Source organism: Triturus cristatus, chromosome 2_2, assembly GCF_964204655.1.
Source record: "Triturus cristatus chromosome 2_2, aTriCri1.1, whole genome shotgun sequence".
NCBI classification, from domain to species: domain Eukaryota; kingdom Metazoa; phylum Chordata; class Amphibia; order Caudata; family Salamandridae; genus Triturus; species Triturus cristatus.
Window position 1 is genome coordinate 63,233,673 of NC_140582.1, and position 23,262 is coordinate 63,256,934.

The following is a 23,262-nucleotide window of genomic DNA, read 5'->3' on the forward strand; positions in this document are numbered from 1 at the left end:
AATCACATGATTTCGGTAATTTCGCATCACAAGAGTAACATGTAGTTAGTGAAATTACTCCGATTACTCTGGCGTAATAAACATTTCTCCCAGGCATAGTTTTGAGAATTTGCACAATCTTGTGAGCCTATGCCTGGAAATATAAGTGAACCTTAGTATTACATTCATACACTTCAGTCACTATGCTTACTCCAGTAGGTTGTCTGCATGGCAGTCAGTCCACTGGTTTACGTACTGAGAAGTTATGAAAGCACATATTTCTTTCTGTTTTTACCAATATGCCCTAGAGAAGCCACACGAGATCCACGGATTATGTGAGCCATAGAAATCCCCCGAAGGAGACTCCGCTCTGATTTTTGACTGTATACATCCTGAAATGAACAGTTCATTTCACTCCTGCTTGACCTTAAAAACATATAAAAATTATGCTGCCACTATGGGTGGTAAGGAGTGCATTTCCTGCCCGTGATAAAATGAGTTGTCCTAAATAAAGGTCTCCTCTCCATGGCTAACTATCCATCTCAAATGTAATCTCTCCTGGATCCACAAAGCTCTTTTTGAAAACACACAGATCATTGACTGATAAAACCACAGTTGCTTTCTAGTGAACTTAAAGCCTAGCGGTTTACATTGTGCTACATTCCCATCGAAAAGGAGGTTTAACTTTGTTCTAGTCTCTTAGTAACTAACAAGATCATTTAACCCTGGTGAGTGGCCTGTCGGCCTTCCAGGTAAGGGAAATGCGATGGCATCAGCTCGCCCGGCAAAGGACTCCCCTACCAAATTTGGAGATCCCTGCCAGTTATGCAGGGATCGCTGTACCTTCAGTGGAGCCACCGGTGCAGGTACTATACTGAAGACACTGAACTTTATTGTGCAGCGCCATGTTTGTAGCTCTCACAGCAATTCAAGCGACAAACTCCTAAAGCAGGAGTTTTTTCCTTGAAAACAGAAAAATGGCCTTCATGGGCAAAGAGTTTTCTTCCTGCCCTGAAGGCCATTAATTGATCTCCTTGCCTGGGGCAGCTTGCTTTGGCTTCACAGTCACTGGAAAGGAAACCTAGTGACAATTGCCCAGTCTTAAATAGAGTGGGGCGATCGCCAATATGAATTGATGTTCCTGGGGCGGTCAGGCCATCAGGTAGGAAGTTTCATCGGCAGGGCCTCCACTGACAGAAGCCTTGCAGTTACTCCACCTCTCGATAGGGCGTGGGAACAGCGAGCTTGGCAGGTTGGGAGCACTTCCAGTTTGTGGCAGTGCTCCTACTTCGCCAAACTCTAAAAGACCCCCTAAATCTCTGCAAACCATTGCACATGATAATTCAATCCCAGGTTTTCTGTTATCTCCAAAAGTGTTCTGGCTTTGTTCAGTAGCACAGAAAAACATGTTTTCATATTACAATCGTGTTAACTTGCCAACCTCTTTCTCTGTGGCCTGGAAGGGTCTCCTGGATGTTTACTTAACTGATTGATGTTGGAACTGCACATTCCTGATCCCACGCGGTCCATGTTTACCCTTTTGACTAATATCAGCTCTTGATCCTCGCCCACACTATTGAATTTTTGAAGAGATTCCCTTTCAATGTTTTTCATCAGTTTCACAGCAGCAATTCCAAATGTGGGTTGATCCAATCTGAAAGACTGCACTGCAGCTTTTCATTGCATGAAACTGACCTGTTATTCCCCCTGATGAGGACACGCCCCCTGAGAGAGACTATCACTTGGGTCATCCAGCTCTCCAGCTCTTATCTGAGCTCATAGCTGATCAGAAATTGATTCAAATGAATTTGCGAGTTATCTTCCTTTCCTCAATGTATGACACTTTAGTCTCCACACAGACTCCTTTGAATTTATCTCTGAGGCGTGCTTGGGTGATCTATAAAACTGCATGTCTCTAGTCGCAGCACGAGACACCTTGGAGTATCAATGCCCAAAAAAGGCATGTTGCTTCGTTCAGCCTTGCAAGTCGGACAACTGCTTCTCCTAAAATTGATATTAAATTTCCAGTGGGCAATGTATTTGGTGATATGACTTTTTCAGTTATATACTACTCTCAGTGTGTACAAACGACATGTGTTTGTTGCCTTGTCACCTCAGCTCAAGTAGATGACATGAACTTTTCCTCTTCTTCTCCCCCACGCCAAGTTTATGGATCGTCTGAAGCTGCTTTTGATGCCTCCCAAGCACCAGCCGGATTTCATCTATCTGCGTCACGTCCCACTGCGTCGAGTGCACCTCTTCACGTTCCTCCAGGTGGTGTGTCTGGCTATGCTCTGGATCCTCAAGTCAACGGTGGCTGCTATAATATTTCCGGTGATGGTACGTGAAAATAATTTCCCTAACTTCATTGTTTTTTCCATTGAATCACCAAGATAATATTAAAATTATATGAGCAAAGGCCAATGACCCCTACATCCCAATGGATCACCTAATAAAATGATAGTAATACCTTTTATGTCAATATGTACATTAAATTAGCATATACATTGGGTAAGAGGTCAAATGCCATAAATGTGTGCATATTTTGACTGTTGTCGCTGGCTACTATCTTTCCACTACAGATCCTGGCACTTGTGGCTGTCAGAAAGGCAATGGACTACTTCTTCTCCCAGCACGACCTCAGCTTCCTAGATGACGTCATTCCAGAAAAAGATAAGAAGAAAAAGGAGGACGAGAAGAAAAAGAAGAAGAAGAAGGGGAGCGTAGACAGTGACGTTGAAGATGTAAGCAAACTTTAATTATTTCCAGCAATGCTTTAGTGCAACAATAGTTTTTTAAAAAGTTTTTTGATGAAGTCACAGAGCTCAGCCCAGCTTTGAAGCCAAGGAGGTACCAGGGGTGGGTCCCTGAGTGTGTAGATGAGGGCACCATAGGGTGGTAAACCAGAGCTAAACAGGCCACTCAACACCAACATCTTCAGCCATTTTGCAACATTTAAACTATTTCTAATATGACTGCCGCCATTTCCCATGGATGAGAGGTTCATAATCCTTGTGATCAAAACCCTTCTACTAAAGCCTACAGCGCAACAGGTAGCCTAGTGCGGTTTCCAGTTTTCAGGAAAAATGCATTCTGTTTGCTCCATGCGCGTAAGTGTGTTTTTTTTAAATGCTACAGACAATAGAAAGGGCTTCACAGGACTTCCTTTTGCAGGTGCAGAGAAGTTGCAGCATTGCTTCAGCACTGTTTTGGACTAGTCGAGCAGATTGTTTAGGTTTAGCCTGGGCAGCCCATGTGATGCTCTGAGAGGCCTGATGTATTCAGGTAGGGACTTAAATGTCCGCCCACTCTCCACCCATATTTTTCATTGGCTTGTGTCATTGTCCACTTTAAACTGTGGCTGTTCATTGGTCAATAGGTTTAATAGCCCCTCCTTAGGATCGCCTTGTCTTACTTTGTAACCTTCTATGGCGACACCCCCTGTTACGTGGGCTGTTACTTGGTAGGCTTTAATTACAGCCTCCGAGCACTATTTCCTCAAATAGCTTGTACACTCTCTCTCCTAATGCTTGAAAAAAAATGTATAGCACGGGCGGAAACACATTTGCAATGTAATAGGTCTCACATTTGTGAGAGTTTAAGCTATTGGCAGTGTAAACGACAATGCCTTTTATATATCTGTTTTAAAAACAACACATAAATAAAAGGCATTGTCATTCACAATGCCAATGGCTCAAACTCTTGTAAATGCGACACCTATTGCATTGCAAATGCTTGTTAATTTCTGGCTCTGGTTTCACAATTAAGTGGGATGTCAAAAGAAAACTGCTCGCTTTTGAAGTGCAAACTTTCAGCATGGCTATTGACAGGCTCATGGCAGCAATAGTTTGGAAGAAAGCATAATTACCCAGATCTACTTAACATTAGTGCAGGCGCTCATGTGACGCAAAGCGGAGAAACGATACTGCCAATCAATTTCAGTGTGCAAAAGGATTTGTCCATAAAGGTTGTTGCATGCATCGTGCAGCACCAGATCCTTGATAATGTATGCAAAGGGGATGGATCCAAATAACACACAGATCATTTACCAATAAAAAACGCAATTGCTTTCTAGTGAACAGCACAAACACTCCTAGGAGCAGCACAAACACCCCCAGGAACAGCACAAACACCTCCATGAACACTAAAAACACCCCTAGGACTAGGAACAGCACACACTTCCCCAGGACCAGCACAAACACCCCCAGGAACAGCATAAACACCCCCAGGAACAGCACAACCACCCCCGGGAACAGCACAAACATCCATAGGAAAGGCAAAAACACACCCAGGAACAGCACAAACACTCCTGAGAACGGCACAAACACCCCCAGGAACAGCACAAACACCTCCAGGAACCCTAAAAACACCCCTAGGACTAGAAACAGCACAAACTCCCCCAGGAACAGCACTAACACCCCCAGGAACAGCCCCTCCACCCCCAGGAACAGCATAAACATCTGTAGGAGCAGCAAAAACACACCCAGGAACAGCACAAACACTCATAGGAACAGCACAAACACCTCCAGAAACAGCATAAACACCCCCAGGAACAGCACATCCACCCCAGGAACAGCACACACATCCCTAGGAAAGGCAAAAACACACCCAGGAACAGCACAAACAACCCCAGGAACAGCACAAACACCTCCAGGAACACTAAAAACACCCCTAGGACTAGGAACAGCACAAACTTCCCCAGGTCCAGCACAAACACCCCCAGGAACAGCACAACCACCCCCAGGAACAGCACAAACATCCCTAAGAAAGGACACAACACACCCAGGAACAGCACAAACACCTCCAGGAACAGCACAGACACCTCCAGGAACACTAAAAACACCCCTAGGACTAGGAACAGCACAAACTCCTCCAGGAACAGCCCATCCGCCCCCAGTAACAGCACAAACATCCGTGGGAACAACAAAAACACACCCAGGAACAGCACAAACACTCATAGGAACAACACAAACACCTCCAGGAACAGCATAAACACCCCCAGGAACAGCACATCCACCCCCAGGAACAGCACAAGCATCCCTAGGAACAGCAAAAACACACCCAGGAACAGCACAAACATCCCAGGAACAGCACAAACACACCCAGGAACAGCACAAACAACCCCAGGAACAGCACAAACACCTCCAGGAACACTAAAAACACCCCTAGGACTAGGAACAGCACAAACTTCCCCAGGTCCAGCACAAACACCCCCAGGAACAGCACAACCACCCCCAGGAACAGCACAAACATCCCTAAGAAAGGACACAACACACCCAGGAACAGCACAAACACCTCCAGGAACAGCACAGACACCTCCAGGAACACTAAAAACACCCCTAGGACTAGGAACAGCACAAACTCCTCCAGGAACAGCCCATCCGCCCCCAGTAACAGCACAAACATCCGTGGGAACAACAAAAACACACCCAGGAACAGCACAAACACTCATAGGAACAACACAAACACCTCCAGGAACAGCATAAACACCCCCAGGAACAGCACATCCACCCCCAGGAACAGCACAAGCATCCCTAGGAACAGCAAAAACACACCCAGGAACAGCACAAACATCCCAGGAACAGCACAAACACCCCCAGGAACAGCACAAACACCCCATGTAACAGCGCAAACACCCCCCCTAGGACTTGGAACAGCACAAACACATCCGTGCAGTCAGGGCACAAGTCCTAAAAAAAAGAAGTGGGGGGACGCTGACATCACGACAGGAAGTGACGTCACGAGAGGTGGCTTGCACCATCAGATTCATTGCCTCCCCTCACTCACCCCTTAGATGCGATTGCATCAGAGAAGCCAGCGCGTGAGAAGCGTTCTGAATGAGCTCCGATCTCGCCCCAGAGAGGCCAAAGAGTGAATGTGTGGCTCCATTTGCTCCAGTTATCGAGCTCCCGGTAAAATATGTGGGGGGATGCTGTCCACCCGCGTGGTACCCCGACTCGAGCCCTGCGTGCAGTGCCCCACCAGCTAAAGTCATGCAATGTAGCGTGACGCGGCTTTGCGTGGAATCCTGACGCCAAAAGATAGCAGGTCCAATCAATGACCATGATGCGAGATGGGTAACATTGGGACATTTTTCCATGCATAATATGTGTAACCTTTGTGGAAGTTGCAGATATCACTCAAATCAGTCTTGGGGGGCTGGGAGGGGGGGGGGGGAGGACGGGTCACATAAGTGACGATAGCGCTCAACTGCAAAAACGTGTTTTATCAGGACCTGTGCTCATTGGCACAACACTAAATCAGGCAGACCATTACACTAGTGCAGCACTATTTGCATCGCGGGTGACATCATCGGTGCACACGTTTTGTAGATACAACACCGCACTGTTTCACTAAAATATTGCTGTGTAAACCCACTGTGAGCTTAACTCTCAAAAGGTCACACTTTGTAGTCTGCGCAGCATGACAAGAATGTAGCGCCAACTGACAATATTCTCGTCTCGCGTGCACGCAAACGGTGACTGAAAATTATCCCGGACTAATTCCTCATTTGCACAATCCGCGCCAGCCGTGTGCGCACCTGAGCATGCTCGGCTCCCCCCCTGTGCGGACGTGTCTTGCTCAGTCACGCGGTAAATGGCATTTCGGAGTTTTCTTCTTAATCCCGGTTTAACATTTGAGCCGGCAGAGGAGCGTGGTGTGTTGGATTCTGGTAGCTTTGACCTACGCTGAGCATTATATCGGTGACATTTATGCAGCTAATGATCCTGTCAGACGCTGCACCCTAGCCTGACCTTTGCGTGAACGGATTGTTCACTTCACCTTGGCCATGCTGGTGTTGTAGGAATTCACGGGGGCAAGTTAATGCAGTGACCATGGAGCGCCTCTGGGGGCGTCGTGGTGCCTCGTGGTACTGCTTCCTTCACAGGCAACAATCTAATATTGCTTACAGGCCCGGCTTCAGAAATTTTTAGTTGGGTGGGCCAAGGGTGCATTTGGGTGGGCCACTGCGGGCCCAATTTGTCGCTTCCTGTGGTATCCTACAAGCCCTACATTACATTATATTTACGTGCAAACAGTCACCATGATACAACGGATCAATTCTGTGTGTATATAGAGCATGTGGAGAGTTATTTGAAAGTAAGAGCAATGTCTGGATTTAAGTGCAAACCTTCAAATTCCAACAGAGCAGGTTTCAAAACAAGTACTTTCAGGCCCGATTATCCACTTTTCTACCATCCCTCTCCTGTGCACCTTATCTCACAGCTGACCTTGGGCCACAGCCCCATATCAGCCCTATCCAGCTCTACTTTCATTATTCCCGTAAAAAAACATTAGTAAAATCCCCTTCAAACTTAAAACATTGAATATAGCAGTAAATGTAATTAGCACACACTTTAAAATATGCTCCACAGTTGCCCTAATGACCTGACTGCTAATTAAATAAAAACAGAAAGGCCATGACAGGGCCGGTTTCTGCGCTAGTGCGAATGTCTTTTTTGGCGCCTCACCAATGACTTCTTTTTCCGCAGATACCATTACTACCACCCTCCAACAGTGCCCTTCATCTCTGTAGCCCCTTCTCAAATGTATTGCATTTGTTGTATAGCGCTACTCATATCAGTGTAGGGTGTCGTAGTACTTTACATCACACGCACATTATACAGAGACAATGAATCATACAAGTATGTAAATCAGCCTATAGGGAATGTCACATGAGCTAAGAGGATTACAAGGTGTAGGAATTACATGTCATTCATACTGGTGGGCAGTATATTTTAAGAGAGTTTGAACCGGGGAAGCACAAACTCAGGATTTAAAGCATACCCCAGTGGTTGGCTTTACTAATAAAAATGTATATCGGCCCAAACTCTTTTTAGCAACATTAAAATAATGAAAGACTGGGGAATTTCTAACTGCGTAGTAACACAAAAAAGTGAAGTTCTAACAATACCATTCATCTTTGTATGCAGCTCTTTGATGACAGCTCATAGGTCACTGTCCTATGTTAGGATTATAACTTCTGAATTGCAAGTAACACAAGAATCTCTGTGACAAAGGCAGTAACCCACTAAGCTATCTAAATAAAATACAGCTTATTTGCATTTCAAAACTACCAACAGGCAAAAGACTGCTCTCCTGCAGGATCATTAACCCCTTCGGCGCTCATGACGGAGCCACTCCGTCATGAGCCACGGGTGCCGTGTGATCATGACGGAGTGGTTACGTCATGCTGCGGCCGTTGGCCGCCGCTCCTCCCACGCTGCGCTGATTCCCCGCCTGTGCGGGCGATTAGCGCAGTGGGCGGAGTCATGACGGGACCACTCCGTCATGAGCACAGCTCAACCGTGGCTCATGACGGAGTGGCTCCGTCATGAGCACAGCGCCACCGCGCTGCCCCCAAACCCCCCCCAGCGCTGCGGCGGAATTCCTGCCGCAGCCAAGGTGTTAATCACCCGTTCTCTGGACAGTGTTTGTTGATGTCTTGCATCCATGGCCATGATAAAAACAATTTAAATGAAGCATACACAAAGTATGTGCCTTGCTTGGCCTGTGCAGATTTAAAAAATAAAAACAAATAGTAACACATTCTCTGTCCTACTCCTTGTGTCACAGCCTGATCTGATAAGCAGCTGCAGGAGTCAGGAAAGCTGAATCAGAATAAACAAACTTATTTTCTCCAATGCTGAACAGAAATGGAAATATCCACGCAGCACTGGATGGTAGGCAAAAGTTACTCTGTGTCAAATAAATAATTTGTTCCTTTCGCCATGCCCCTATTGTACTTGCACGTCACAGCCCACCTTCTAAAAAGAGTTGGGTGATTGGGCCTGGGCTCTTTCTCACAGCCATCCCCAATCACGTATCTCTCAGGAAGAAAAACAACGTTCGTAGGATCATTTTAAATTAAAGTGCTCATTTTTTATTGCCCTTCATGTCCTCACTGGGAGGGCAAAGGCTCATCTTTGGGTGGGCCAGGCTCATGTTTGGGTGGGCCTGGCCCACCCGGCCCACCCTCCAGAATCGGGCCTGCTTACATCTCTTGGCGATCCCTGGTGGTGGCTCGTGCATTGCAATCAGTGCTTAGTTTGTAATAATTATAATAAATATTTGTGGGGTCCCAAAGTATTTAAGAGTCCACCGCCAACGCAGCAAAATTATCCCATGGGCTTGCGTGTCTTGGTTACACCTCATGTCTCTTTCTTCCGCCTCCTGTTGTGTTGTGGGCTCTAGGTAGGCCCACATGCTGTGCAACGACAGAAACCATGACTATAGTTATACTACTGGCCACGAGCACGTGCACCCGGGCCCCTTTATTAGCCGGGTCACGTCACTTGTGACGCCGGTGATGGATGGATGTGGGGTGTGTGTGTGCCCACTCCCATAGGGGAGTGGCGACTAAGTCAGTGCCTGGCGAAACACTAGAATGTGTCTCGCAGGACACAACACCTCCTACACTTTGTCTTTTTATCTCAACCTTGCAGTTAATTTTTCATCCCTGCGTTCCCATTGGTCACAATTTTCCTACCTATTTTCATCCTCCTCTCCCCCTTTTCTCTCACCGCCTTTGTTTTTGTCAAAGCCTGGTGATGGAAGTCCAGATCGGCACAAATGAAGTACCCGCCAGCTGGAATCACTGGTACAAACTAAGCACTGATTGCAAACACAACACTGCTGTTTTCTTGTCATATCACACAGAATTTCCAGAAAATCACAGGTTGCAGGGACAGGTGAGGAGCTAACGGGGCCCAGGCTGAGAGATGTGCACCACTGGGTCAGCTGAATGGGAAATTGTAGAGAGGCAGAATTGGCTTGTAAATTGGACGAAGTTTGTAATGTTTGGCTTGAAATTTACTTACTTAAGCAGGAATATGTAAGAGAAACAGCACTTGTCTGCTTTCCAAGAACGCCAGTATTTATTCCTCAGTGTACAGGTATGCAAAATCAGGTATTTCTGTAAACAAATTTGTGAAGATTTTGTGCACGGCATGAAATGTGATTTACCGATAACCTGTGTGAAATTTTCAACCAGGGCAATACTTGCTTACAAAAGTGACGAAATTCTGAAAACGTCCCCCATCAATAACATTTGCTGCTTAAGACAGAAAACTGCATGCAAAGAAATGACACAAAATTGCGTAAAATGAAATGTACACATTTTTGTAAATTTCGAATGAAATTATAATTGTGCCCGGCTTTAGTTATTTGTATGTGTTGAAGTGAGGCATAGTAATTTGTTTGTGAGTGATCTGGGCGACCAATGTAACTTTCATGAATAATATAGTCAAACACTGGAAAATCATCGCCCTTTTGTTTCTCTTTGTGGAAGAGGCTTGACTTCCTCCAGGAAACGTTGATATTAGGTTTGCGTACTATTTTAATTTGACCCTGAAGCCCAGTCACTGCAAGACTTTCAGACATTGAAACTCTGGCTGAAAATCCAAATATTAATTACAAATGCTAATTGTATTGTACTGAACATAGACTAAATTTTACACCATCCTTCTTTGAGCTAGGCCGTGACTACTCATCCACCTTTACTCCGAAAATCTTGGTGCATGCCCTCATTGCATCGAAAGTGGATCACTCCAAATCTCTTTATTTAGGTCTTCCCCTCAGATTTGTTTGGAAATTCCAGCTAGCTCAAAATGCGGCAGCCAGGCTGCTCCTTAATCTTCCTAAAACATGCTCAATTTCGTCCAAACTCGAGGTCCTTCATTGACTTCCAATATGTAAACGAATAAAGTTCAAAACGTTACCTTTCGTTCTTAGCACTTTTTACAAATCCGGTCTAAGCAGCCTCCAAACTTCATCGCCATTTACTCCCCCCAAGAACTTTGAGATCTTCTAATTCTGGCCCCCTGTTTCTCCTAAGTATGGTCTATGGCAAATGGAGATGGCTATTTTATAGTCCTAGGAGCTAAACTATGGAACCAACTACTGCAGAATTGGCAGAAATAGAACTCTCTCCCACTGAGCTAGTTTCCTAAAAGAATTAAAAACCTGGGTTTTCACTGCTCTCTAATCTGTAAGATTTGGCTAGGGTGTAAAGTATCTGGTATCAGCTCCTAGAAGTCTATTCCTTGGGCGCTTTATCAATCTCCCTTACATTGCATTACGTCACAAGGCTTCTTGATTTTCCTAGCAGATTGTGGAAAGGACCTAATCACATTCCTTATTATTTTTGATTATGCTGAGATGAAGATGCAGAGCCTTGAAGGCCAACTTTCCATCACATTCCAGGCACCCAGTGTGCTGGGCAGTGTGGAACACCTGCCCTCTGACCTTGGACAGGGCCGTGATGACCCTGTGACTTCAAAACATTTGTAATGTGCTCATGTAAAGCGCTTAAATGACCCTGGGCCAAGTTTTCACATATACAACTGCAAAACAAGTAAAAAGGATGGCATAAAAGCATGATAGCGTATATGAAAGTTTTGAGCTGATTTGCAGTTCAATTGATTGTAAAAATACCTAGTCATGAGTCATAAACATTTAGCCTGACCTAAAGAAGAGCAGGGTACCACTAAGACTCATCCTTTAGATATTTCTTCTGCAAACTTCAAAAGTATTGATTGTTTTTGCCTGAAGAGTAATGTGGCAGCCACTGTGGTGTGATGCCTTGCTCCTTCGTGAATACCTCCAGGTTCTGCTGTAATAGGTAATGTTCCCAAGTGTCCAGAATCCTGGGTGGCCAGACATTCCCTTTTCTCAGTGTCTTTCAAATTTTGGGCAATGCCCTCGTGTTATGGTTTTTGAAAAGGGGGAACAAAGCACAAAAGTAGATGGGTCTCCATGTGAACCCATGCAGGATGTGCCAGAAGCACTCATCAGGAAGCCTTTCAAGTGATGTTGTCACCACAAATATATCAGACCTGGAACCTCAGTTCCTCAAGGCCATTCACTTTATATTTTGGCGAGCACCGACAAGTTGTTTGTGTACCCTTTGGCGGCTGCAAGATTGTAGTTCTACTTCTGTGCGATTGTTATGCCCAAGTTTTTAGGTTTTCAAAATCTATCTGGTACATCCAGGGCACAAGTCGGGGCTACATGCGGATAGATGGCGTCCACTCACTATTATTCCTGCAAGAAGTGGGTGCCAATGAAATATGCTGAACTTGTCCTGGTGTCATTTTCAGACAGAGAGACACATTCAGCAGCCACTGTGCATTGTCTGCTTTTGTTCCGAGCAGCAAGGTGCAGGTGAGGGGATTATCGGATTCCAGCTGATCCAATAACAAAAGTCGAAGGTAAGGGGCCATCAGGCCTCCTTTTGTTCCTCTATCCTTGCTGAGAGCTATCTGAGCCTCACGCCTAGACCCAAATGCAAGGAAGGGGCAGCAAAGACACGCCAGCTTATCACTTCAAAAGTACTTAAGAGAGGCATGCCTATTTACCATGTGTAGTCCTTGGATATAAGAGATAAGCATGCACTGTAAGAATGTCAGATGTGTTGGTCGGTCGCAATATTTACACAAATAATTTTAATACCACTTTTTTGTTTTATTTCTTTTATAGCGCTACTCATCCCAATGCAGGGTGTCAGAGCACTTTACATCACACATACACAATATACATTGACAATATAATATAGATTATGTAAATCATATAAATGTGTAAATCAATGTACAAGATGTGTAACATAAGCAGTGCTTAATTTGTGCCGGAGCTTTCTGGTGCCCAGCACTGGCACTTATTTTACCGGGCCGGGTCTATACGATTTTTCTCCTCCGGCAGATTGATGGACCGGTAATTATTAAAATAATTTCCTGCGCTGCTCTCCTTCTGTGGTTGCTGCCTGGGATGTCTCAAAGGAAGTCCCACCCTTGTCCAGGCATTCTTAAGAGTGTCGTCATCACGTTAGTGACGTCCCGTCGTGAGCAGATCACGCCTGCTTTCACAGAATATTGTTTCATTTGCGTTGAAGAAAGGCTGAGGGCGGGCTTTTGGCTGAGCTGGGGCACGTCATGCTGGAAGTGTGCAGGACTGCCAAAGTGCCAATAAACGTTTTTAAATATACAACTGCCTGTCCAGCATGAGTGAAATGCTGAATATATATGAGCGCCGGCGCCCGCAATCAATACAGGTATTATTTTTGTATATTAAATGTACTTGCTTCATAAAAGAAACAAGAGCTGCATGCACAAAAAATTACTCCTGTGCTGAGGGCCCGGCCTGCGCTTCAGATGTATTGCCTTGTAAAACCGGACGATGGTTGCAAGAGGGCAGGCTGTGCTTGAGTCTCATAGTTTCGGTTGATAGCAGGATGCTATGAAAATGAAATCAGTGAAAGTATTATTTTTTTGCCCTGCCTTTCTGAAATTAAAAGAATGGGATGCATGCATTTTTATCAGCACTGACCTGGAGCTGTCTGTAATTCTGCATTTGAAGTGCTCATGGCTCACCACTACCTACGGTGTGCACGTTTAGCTCTGCCCTAGATCAGTTTGTGTTTTAAGTGAAGTAACAAGTTAAAGCAAATTGCATTCTGCTCGCACTAAGCCTGCCAAAATCTTTGTCTACACGAAATGATAATTCTGTCTGGCAAGGTTTTGTAATAGTTTAGTGACAAACTGAAGAGTTCCGAGGAGGTAGTAATTTTTTTTAAGGGGCAAAAAACTAAAATTCTCATGTAAATTCTCTGCAGGATTTACCATTTGCTTTTTTTACCTTTAGCATCTTTGCAAATTTCCGGCTCCACTTATGTAGGTAGAGTGTGCAGGTTATTGCTTGACTTGTTCGGAATAAATTATATGACCCTTGGAATTTAAAATACATCATAAATAGATAATAATCTTAAATTTGAGATAAGGGGGAAACAACAATGCAAAACCTGCAGAGAAACAATGTGATAAGGAAACATCACAAACATTAAATTACTATCTAGAACCTGGTAAGAGATATAGCAAAACTCTAACAAAGGGAGTTTTCTATGTAAAGGTTTAGAAAACCAAGCAAGCCTGAAACCATTTTTAGAAAAGTCACTCGTACTGACAGCATACTTATCACTGCTGGAAAATTGTACCAAGCACTGTTCCTGGTCAGAGACTGATGCTGGACTCAGCCCAGTCACTTGGGTACTAAGTCCCCCCAAAAATTGCGGCTTCAAAACGTTGGATTACAGAATCATGTTTGAACATTCTTATTTACAGAAGCTGAATTTTAGGATTTTTCCACACCCTAATCCTACGCATGACCTGGAAAAATCCGCCATATGGGTGGATTTTCCTTTGTTGCTTTGCATTGGAGTGGAAATAAGAGTGTTTTCACAATAAGGCAACTGGTCTGTCATTTTGGAATGCTGTCAATAAGGGCAAAGCCAAAATATTTTCTATTATCTGCGATCATTTCTAATTTATGTATTTACTGATATAAAAATAATGCTGACATAGTTTGCAAATTGGGTTTGTGAAAGAATCAACCCCCTTCCAATTCTCAGAATGTATAGAAGAAGCCTTTAATCTACATGGGAGATTATTTTGCATAAAAAGAAAAAGCAGAAACAAGTGAATTTTGCAAAAGATGCAGACTTCTGCCAGACTTTCGCTTGTTATTGCCTTAGGGTAACTCTTGTTATGCATGAGCAAACTTGCCAGAAAGGTTTCTCCGTAATTTTGTAACTACAAAAATATGGAATTGTAGGTAAATCGTCTATGCAAGGCTAGAATTCATACATTTCTGCATTTTTGAGAATCTAGTGGCAGGGGAAGCAGAGGTTTGCATAGACAGATAAGCATTGTGGATATTAGGTGTTCTGCAAATGCAATGTATTAGTAAAAATGTGCACTACTCCATACATTTATGTAGATCTTCCCTCCATATTTTTTCCTTTCATAGGAAACAGCACTTTTGCTGCTCACAGTAATGAATGAGCTTTGAACTGGATACCATTGGTATCAGGATTTCCTGGATGCAGGAATATCACAATGTCCCACACTGGGATCCCGACAGTGCCCTTAGAAATTGAGGGACTGACTGCAGGAATCAGTAAGCACAACCAATTGCCAGGCTAATTCCTTATTTTTCAGTTGCTTTCCAATTGAACATTTCACCAGATTTAAACCGGTGAGATACCAGAGTAGAAGACATTGGGAATTCAGTTCTTGCTTCATTACTTGTCATTCCCTATTCGACTGCTATATTTGTTATCAGCAGAAATGGATATCACCTAGCCCCCAGAGCGAGGGCCTTTGAGTTTTGAAAATTTTAAAAGAGCAATTTGGCAGGTATTAAAGAGATGTGGTGAATTAGTGAGGCCATATACAAACATGAATATGGTTCTATATTCTGAGAACAAAATGGTAACTATCCTTCAGTGTTTACCAGAAGTGCAGATCTCACACCGAAAGGATCAATGGATAACTGTGCCAATGATTCCCCCATGCTTGCAGGCCATAACGTTTTGGCCCTTTCTTTGCTTATGATACATTTCTGCTAGCTGGTTTACAAACACTTGTTGACAGATTTGAATCTGTTTTGTTCGTTATATGGTCTTAAAATTAATGCATCCAAAACCAAGCATATAACTTATTTCAGGGGGCTGATGGGTATCCTAAGCTTGGTAAGGTACGTTTTGGAAAGGGACAAGGAATTGACTATTTAGGGATTAATCTGCTTGATTCCGGATCATGGGCCCCACAGATTTCTGAAAGCTCACTTCTGTTAACCCATAGAGCTGGGCTAGCTGGAGGTGTTCTTAGATTTGCTAAAAAGGCACCCCAGTATCGGATTCTTCCAGCAGTGGAGATAGAGAAGGCCCAACCAAGGGGTGCTGTATTATATGGCACAGAACTATGGGGCCACTGCCACGCAGGTCAACTGGGAATTAGTGAGAACAACCCATCAGTACACAGCTTGGGAGGTCCCGTCTCTTTAATTAATTAAACCAGGGGCACATGACATGCAGTGTCCCCTTATCATACCGCTTCCCAGCGTATCACTGGTATTCTCCTCTGTTTGAGCTTGTGGACGTGCGCTGAATTAAACCCCCTCCTATCTGCAACTAGTGTTTCAATCAGACACACGTTTTCGTTGTGTCTAGCGTGCTCATGCGTCTCCGCTTTGCACCGCATAAAGTTTCCCTTTTCAAGCTGTCTTTTTTCTATTCTACGGACGAGCCTCCTTTCATTTTTGCGTCCTATTGGCTGTGTTTTAACCTATCAGTACACAGCTTGGGAGGTCCCGTCCCTTTAATTAATTGACGAGCCTTTTGCCTCTAGGCGGCCTATTGGCCGGGGCTCATCCAATCGCATCCCAGCATGCGATGTGCTGCCCAATCACCGACGGGCTTCCTTCTTGCACTCTTGTTTTTAGGAACCTCGCACCAGGTCTCTTCTCTCCCTGGACCCGGTGGCTTGAGGCGGTGTAGGTTCCTAACGGGTGCCGAGCAGCGAGGGCGTAAGTGGACCTTCTGGCTCCCATTTCCTTCTGGTAAGGCTTACAGTACTGTTCGGCTTGTGTTTTCACTATTCAGCCGCTCGTGGCCGCCTTTTCTTCCTTGTCTCTTCCAGGGTGTGCCATATTTGCTCGCACCTCTACCCCGGGATCCCTGAGGCGACGAACAGTCTAGCCTCACAGTAAGAACCTCTCTATTCCCCTCGGCATTTCTACCTATCAGGAATGCTTCACGGGCCGCGTTCATTGTTCCAATGGACCTTGCTAAGTTTTTAGTCTCACATGTAGCATTAGGACTCCACGTTGATTCCGTGATACATCGCTAGTCACGCTATTCAGGTGAAGTCCTTTACTTCCCTGACACCAGTATCTGGCTAATTCTAGGTGCACTGTTAGCACATTGTTGATGCACCTGAGGTACAGATTACTGGCACTGTCCCCATCCACGCACCATGTTTAAGCCTATATTATGGCGCTTTATAATGTCATGACTACGCACATTTACGATTCTTTTGTGTTTTGTCTTGTGTTTGTATGTCTCTTTTTCATTATAGAGTAAACTCGTTTCTCTCCACCATTATAGTTTTTGGCGGATTTTCCCTGTGTTTTATATTAATTTTCACACAGCAGCCCACGGGAGGGTGAACCTTAGCGCGTTCACACCACCGGGGCACCCACACTTCCACTCTGGTCCTGAAGAAAGCCTGTAAATTACACATAAAGGCAGAAACATGTTGACCGCCACGGAGTGAACCCGGTCTGTTATTTTTTTGACCATCACTCCTTTTTATTATGTTTTAATTTTCCAATTAGCAAAACGAATAAAATACTTTTTTGACTCAATTGGGAATTTTAAATTCACTATCACCACACACAACCCCGCTCCGCAGTAACCTGGCGTTGCAGCACACTGGGATGGCATTCGGCCATGCCCGGTGGAGCCCGATGATGAAGCATGTCACCAACCAGGTTGGTGAGTGAGGGCTTTTCATACAAAATTTGTATTACCTCCGCAGGTCTGTTTTCCTCCCTGTAATTGATTGGGTAGGCTTTGACCTTGGAGACCGGTGCTTCCACGGATGGTGAGTGCACGCCTACTATGGTTACTGTTGTCAAATCAAAATACTTGTAGAGAGTTGCTGCTCAGAATGAATTGCCTAGTTCCATCAGCAGCTGCACAAGGCTTTTTCTGTTGCATAAGACTGTGCCTAAGGCAGAGAAATTCCTAAATTGTATCCGAACGGTGTGTGTACACACAAACAAGTTTTGCAGTTTAGGTGCAGGACTTTGCAGATTGTTGTGTTTACATCAACATGGGATCCTGCACAGTCAGGGTCTACCTTGTGTCTGTCATGCATGTTTTTCTATAAGACCAAGGAACAGTTGGTATTCTTTTGCCCAAAATATTCTAGAGCTAGGTAAATTGTGCCCTTGTGTCATCTTCTGGGAATGACAAATCACACAAATTCTTTCAGGATTTGTAAAAGTGATTCTACAAGTGTGAAAGTGCCTTCTCATATGTTACATTATGTTTAGATAAATTGATTTATGTATCACACTAATCGCCCGAGAGGGTATCCAGGCACTTGGGCAGCTGTGTAGGCGTGAGGTCCCCGAGGTGCTTATGTGAAGATGCCAGTTCTCAGCTTCTTGCGGAACTCAAGCTGTGAGGAGGTGGCTATGATGTATTGAGGCTTGTGGATGTGGGTGGAACCAATAAAGGAAGTGGGTGGAGCCTCGAGAGGAAGTGGGCGGAGCCGGGAAAGTGGGTGGGACCTCCTAAAAAAATTTGAGCACCTGCACCTAATATTTTACAAATTAAGCACCGAACATAAGACAATGTGGGTTACAAGGTAGAGGAGTCAGATGTCCTTCGCAGCTCGCTGTGCTATTTTAGAAGGATTACAATTTACAGATCTCTGTGTTAAAAGCAGTAGCCCACTTACCTAGCTACAGAAAATACAAATCTGTCATCTGTATGTTAGATGATGTTCTTTGCAGGCGACACATTAACACTCTATACTACTTTGATTCAAAACTGGGACTAGAGAAAACACTGATCCCTTCAGCAAATGCATTACCCTCGAGTTATCTTACCATGATTATTGTTCCCTGTGATTTACTGAGCACACAAAGATCTTTGCAGCAGGTGCCTTGACCCATAAGATATTTAGAAAAGCAGGCTTTGCAACCAATTAAGCAAGTGCCATGTTTCTCCTTGTTGCCAATTTCTTGTGCCAGTCTTTAAAAAAAATTAACATGTAAGTTGTCTTACAACTTGCGTCGGGTTGCGTCACTTTTTTGTTACAACCTGAAAGCAAAATTTAATTTGTTAAATCTCATAATGCACTCAAATGTGCTCATAATAGACCTGTGAACATACCTGTGAGATATTAAGAACTGATGTCACTTCCTGTGAGATCATGGGTTGTGATGTGATGTCACTTCCTGTAATGCCACAACTTGATGTCTCGCTGTGATGTTACGTGCCATGATGTCATTTGCTACAACCTAACTTGGTGAGTCCCCCCACTTCATTTTCTAGGACTTGTGCCCTAAGTAAATCCTATCAGATATCTCACACTGGAATAATGTGATGCCACTTTTTAATAAAGGAAGGTAACAATAGCGAGAGTATCTGCCACGTCATTTGCGGGGTCGTTCAATAAACATATATTCAGGGATTAAATGCATTTGTATTTACTTTTTTATGTATTAGTGGAAAGCCACAACATTTCAACAAACCTCACATGTATATTTGATGCATTTCTTTGAAAGTTTAAAGAGTGGGAAACAACATACTAGAAGGATACGAATATTTTCTTTGAAGGACATTACAGAGACTTTCTGATTAACTTATATCAGTTCATGTTAGCATGCGCATTTTTGAAAATGGGAGTTTTCTGTTCCAAGGTATAAGTTAGCAGCAGCCGGTGCAGGTAAGCACGGTGAGGTGGGGCGGTGGGGTGAGGCGGTGGGGTGAGGCGGGGAGTCGACAGATGACGGAAAAAGGAAAACTAAATAAATAAATCCTATTTCGTTGTCTGTTAACCTCCCCTACACTGCGCTTACCTGCACCAGCCGCTGCTGATCTAAGTGGGCGCTTCAGTTCTCAGCGCTCTGAAGCAGAGCCGCAGTTGCCTGGATGATCACGTCTTAGTTGATGTTTGATGCATTGGAAGAGCAGCAGGGAAATCACTGATGTCACAACAGGACCAGAGCATGCTTTCACACGTGTGTCCTTGGATTTCCTCTGCATACTTTTAATATTACTCTCGATGTGGAAACACAATTTGCCAAATACCTAGAAGGATGAGGGAAAAGTTGATGTTTGCAAAGAAACATGAGTGCTATCCATACACAGTGTTGGAGAGCTGTCTGTATTGTGAGTGGAGAACTGTGGTGGCCTTTTTGAAACAACAGCAGTGTCTTCCATCTACCACAATGTAGCTCTGCATTTGCACCTCCTGGTCCCATTTTAAATTATAGGGCCGTTGTATTGGGGCAGTGGGGGCATGAGATAGGTGGGTGCCATGCTTGATTTGCCCCGCCTTTTGCATGCGTGGGAATCCTGGTACCGATATAGTGCACTGGAATACTGAAATCAGTATGCGGGAATGAGGATATACCATGCCGGTGTCTTCTTTAGTGTATTTATACTGAATGCCGCTTGGGAGTGGTCTACACCAGCGAAGTTGGGCACATTTGGGAAGCTTCACTTTGGTAAAAGTGGGTGAAGTATCCCAGCTGTTTTATGGGTGAGGCATCCAACCGCAGAAAATAATGTGACCACCAGTCACAAGGCTCCACTCACGGGTATGAGTGTGGAGATGGGGAGTGAACAGACAGTGTATGGAGCATGCAAGGCGGCAAATGTGCAGCTGCAAGTACCAGCGTAGGTGGGGAAGACCCCAGATAGAGCTGGAATGCAAGGAACAGTCTGCGGGATAGATCTCCGGACATAGACGAGGGCTTAGAGCAAGGGACGGGGGACTGACACGAAATGGTGCTCGCTCACTGCTCCATGCAGCCCTTTACTGCAGTAGAAAATGGTTCCTGCTAAACGAAGGGCCACTAAATTTACCTCTCTTTTAACATTGCATCCTTTGCTCTTTGCAGAGCCTGACAAGCTCATAAAATAGCAAATCTATGAGTCGCCTAGCTCTTTGCACAAGCCCGCCCTTTCTAGTCTACGGCACAAGGCGACAAAGCCTCTAGTACTAGGGAGCAGCAAACTTAATGGAAGATGTATTTTCCAAGCTAGGGAAGCCATGGTTTTAGCAGCTTCTTACGAGCTGGCATCATCAGTATTTGAAAAATAACAGGGGCTGGTGCCACCCTTTGAGTCAGGCCTGTTCCCCTGTAGGCCGTGTGAGAATTTATATAGAATATGCGCTTTGGGCTGCCTAATGAATGTCTGACCCCACATTGTAAAAAATAACCTTTTGAACAGTAATCAAATTAAAACAGTAAATATTATGAATGAAGCCTTCCGAATTTCTTATTGACGCTCAGAATAATAAACATCACTGAGATCATGAAATGATTGAAGTCCCTCACTCCAAAGCCAAATGCTGTATTTTTAGTATGCTATCTAATGCTGCACACAAATGTATTATTTTTCGTTGGCGTTGCGGGGGGTGGTGGGTACGCATGTGGTGGTTCTCCCCATCCTTCACCACAGACCTGAGGTTCGTCTCGCCGTGCCTTGCTGTAGTAGCTGGCGAGGTAAGGTCTGGGTGAGGAGCTTCAAAGAAAGATGGTGGTAAATGCGAGGTTAGGGTAGGGCGCTTCTGCATGAAACATAAGAGACGATCTAGAGAATACGCACAATGAAGAGGAGGAGGAAGGGAGAACCGACAATCGGAAAAAACTATGTTTCCATGCTAAGCCATTTTACACGTTTTTTCCACAGTCCGACTGTCCTTACACAGAAAAAGTCCCAAGTATTAAAATTCCAATGGACATCATGGAAAAGGAACCGTTTCTAATTGATAGCAAACCTACCGACAGTGAGTAGAACTAACCTCTTGCATGCCTGCTTGAGCCTGCCTTACCACGACAACAATTCATCACAAAATCAAAGGAGCCCCGCAAGTTCCACTCATAACTGCTTGTCATTCCACTTCAACTTCTCATGCTGCAGCTCACCTCTTGTTTTCACCACCTTTGTCCTATGTTTACTGTCCTCGGATGCTTTAAGCGCACCTATCCCTTGGTGTTGCTTTGTGGTATTATTTCTCTAAATGTGTTCTCTCTCTTCCATCTTTGCCACTGATTAACTCTATTTCACACCACCACTGTGCTCAGTTTTCATTTCCCAGACTCTCACCATGCCGGCAATCAGAATGAAAAATTTAGTGTGCACTGCATCCATTTCATGATAATTTTTGATTCAGATAAATCGCCAATCACCCTTCATCATTAACATGTTGATTGACCATTGTAGGTTTCATTAATTTTCATCATGATTGTTGTTGCTTTGGTGTTATATCTGTATGTGAAGTAATGTGGGTACAGTGATACTGGAACTGTCATTGATGCAACTTGGATTTTTTTGCATGTACTGCTAGGACGACTTTGGTCTGTTGTGCTTTCACAGGAAAGTGCAAATTTGCATGTGAATTTGTAAAAGTTACAACAACTCACAGAGAGAAAGCTTATGACTTGAGATGTTGTTTGAGGAGCAATTCTGCATTTTGTATGTCATTCACAGGTCTTCAGTTGTTCCAATGGAATGTTCATTTCCACAAAGATGACTGCTCTATTTATATCTTTCACCTCCATAACAACCCACTGAGTGATTCCACTCTCCATTGACTGAGGTCTACTCCTCTCCTAACAATCGATTATTTAAATTGTGGCCACACCAAATATCTTAGTTACCTTTCTATGCTACTGCCTATCGGTGCCACACTACCTAAATTCTACACATTTATCCTGAAAATACCACCATAGAACCCCATACACAATCAATGAAAAACAAAAAAGGTATAGGTGGAATGCTGGAATTAACCCCAGCTACTGGTAATCGCTCCGGCTGCAATGGTGTCAATTGTTTTATGCCCACCATGCCACTGTAGACAGAGACCAGTCATATGCCAGTCACACTAGGTTCTTCTCCAATAGAAACGGTCCAGCCCATACAGCCAGGCCAGGTCTCCTCCATGTGGGACCCGAAAATAAGGAACTCCAATACAGTTTTGCCTTATTGGAACCGCATCAGTGTAGTGCAGCTTGAGTCCATTGACAGAGAAAGCAGACAACCCATGTCTAAGCACATCTATTGTGACCAGAAGAGGGCCCTATGCTCACTGTGCCACTAGGCTATCTGCACCTCACTGATGAGGACCACATAGGCAGAACTCGGTACGGACATTTGAGTAACAAGATGCGGAGTTCTTGCTACCCAGGTAATTAATATCCAAGTCACTGGATTGATAGATGCCAGCACCCAACACCTTGATCTTATTTGGTTTTGGTTTCTGAATTCACGAGGAGCTTCCAAAGTTTAAGTCTTTTCAGCCAGAGTAAACATATCTTCATTAACACACCACTCCTATTGAAGCCTTATTAATCAGCTGCATTTTCTACAAAGAACAATGGGGATTTACGGGGAAGGTTACATCATCGAAAGAAAAATGGTAGGGTAGCCAGGATCACATGAGGATTGCATGACATTGCATAGAGATCCTTCTTAGTCTTTTCTGCAAATAAAGTCTTAGCTCCAATATCATATGCACCATATAACCATTCAAAAATGTAAATAAGCAATTGGACTGGGAGAATCAACCTGCGGTGCCATACGTCAGGTCAGGACAGATCTTAAATTTCACCACTCTAATCTGAAAGCAAAGGTTAATGTTTGGGGAATTTTGAAATTAGCATTTTGTTTTCTTTTAGAATCAAATTGTCATCCGAATTTCA

The 23,262-nt window shown here is 44.2% G+C and overlaps 1 protein-coding gene across 8 annotated transcripts in view; it reads left to right on the top strand.

Moving 5' to 3' along the window:
* Positions 1 to 23,262, top strand: part of SLC4A4 (solute carrier family 4 member 4) — a 739,594-nt gene that overhangs the window by 709,989 nt on the left and 6,343 nt on the right. For 4 of the 8 annotated variants that reach the window (XM_085641004.1, XM_085641002.1, XM_085641005.1 and 1 more), the window contains exons 22-24: positions 2,146 to 2,319; positions 2,562 to 2,723; positions 21,251 to 21,347. In XM_085641004.1, coding sequence (XP_085497130.1) covers positions 2,146 to 2,319; positions 2,562 to 2,723; positions 21,251 to 21,347 — 433 coding nt within the window. The remainder of the gene's footprint in view (positions 1 to 2,145; positions 2,320 to 2,561; positions 2,724 to 21,250; positions 21,348 to 23,262) is intronic. The other 4 variants (XM_085641000.1, XM_085640999.1, XM_085641001.1 and 1 more) reach the window with 1 other exon arrangement.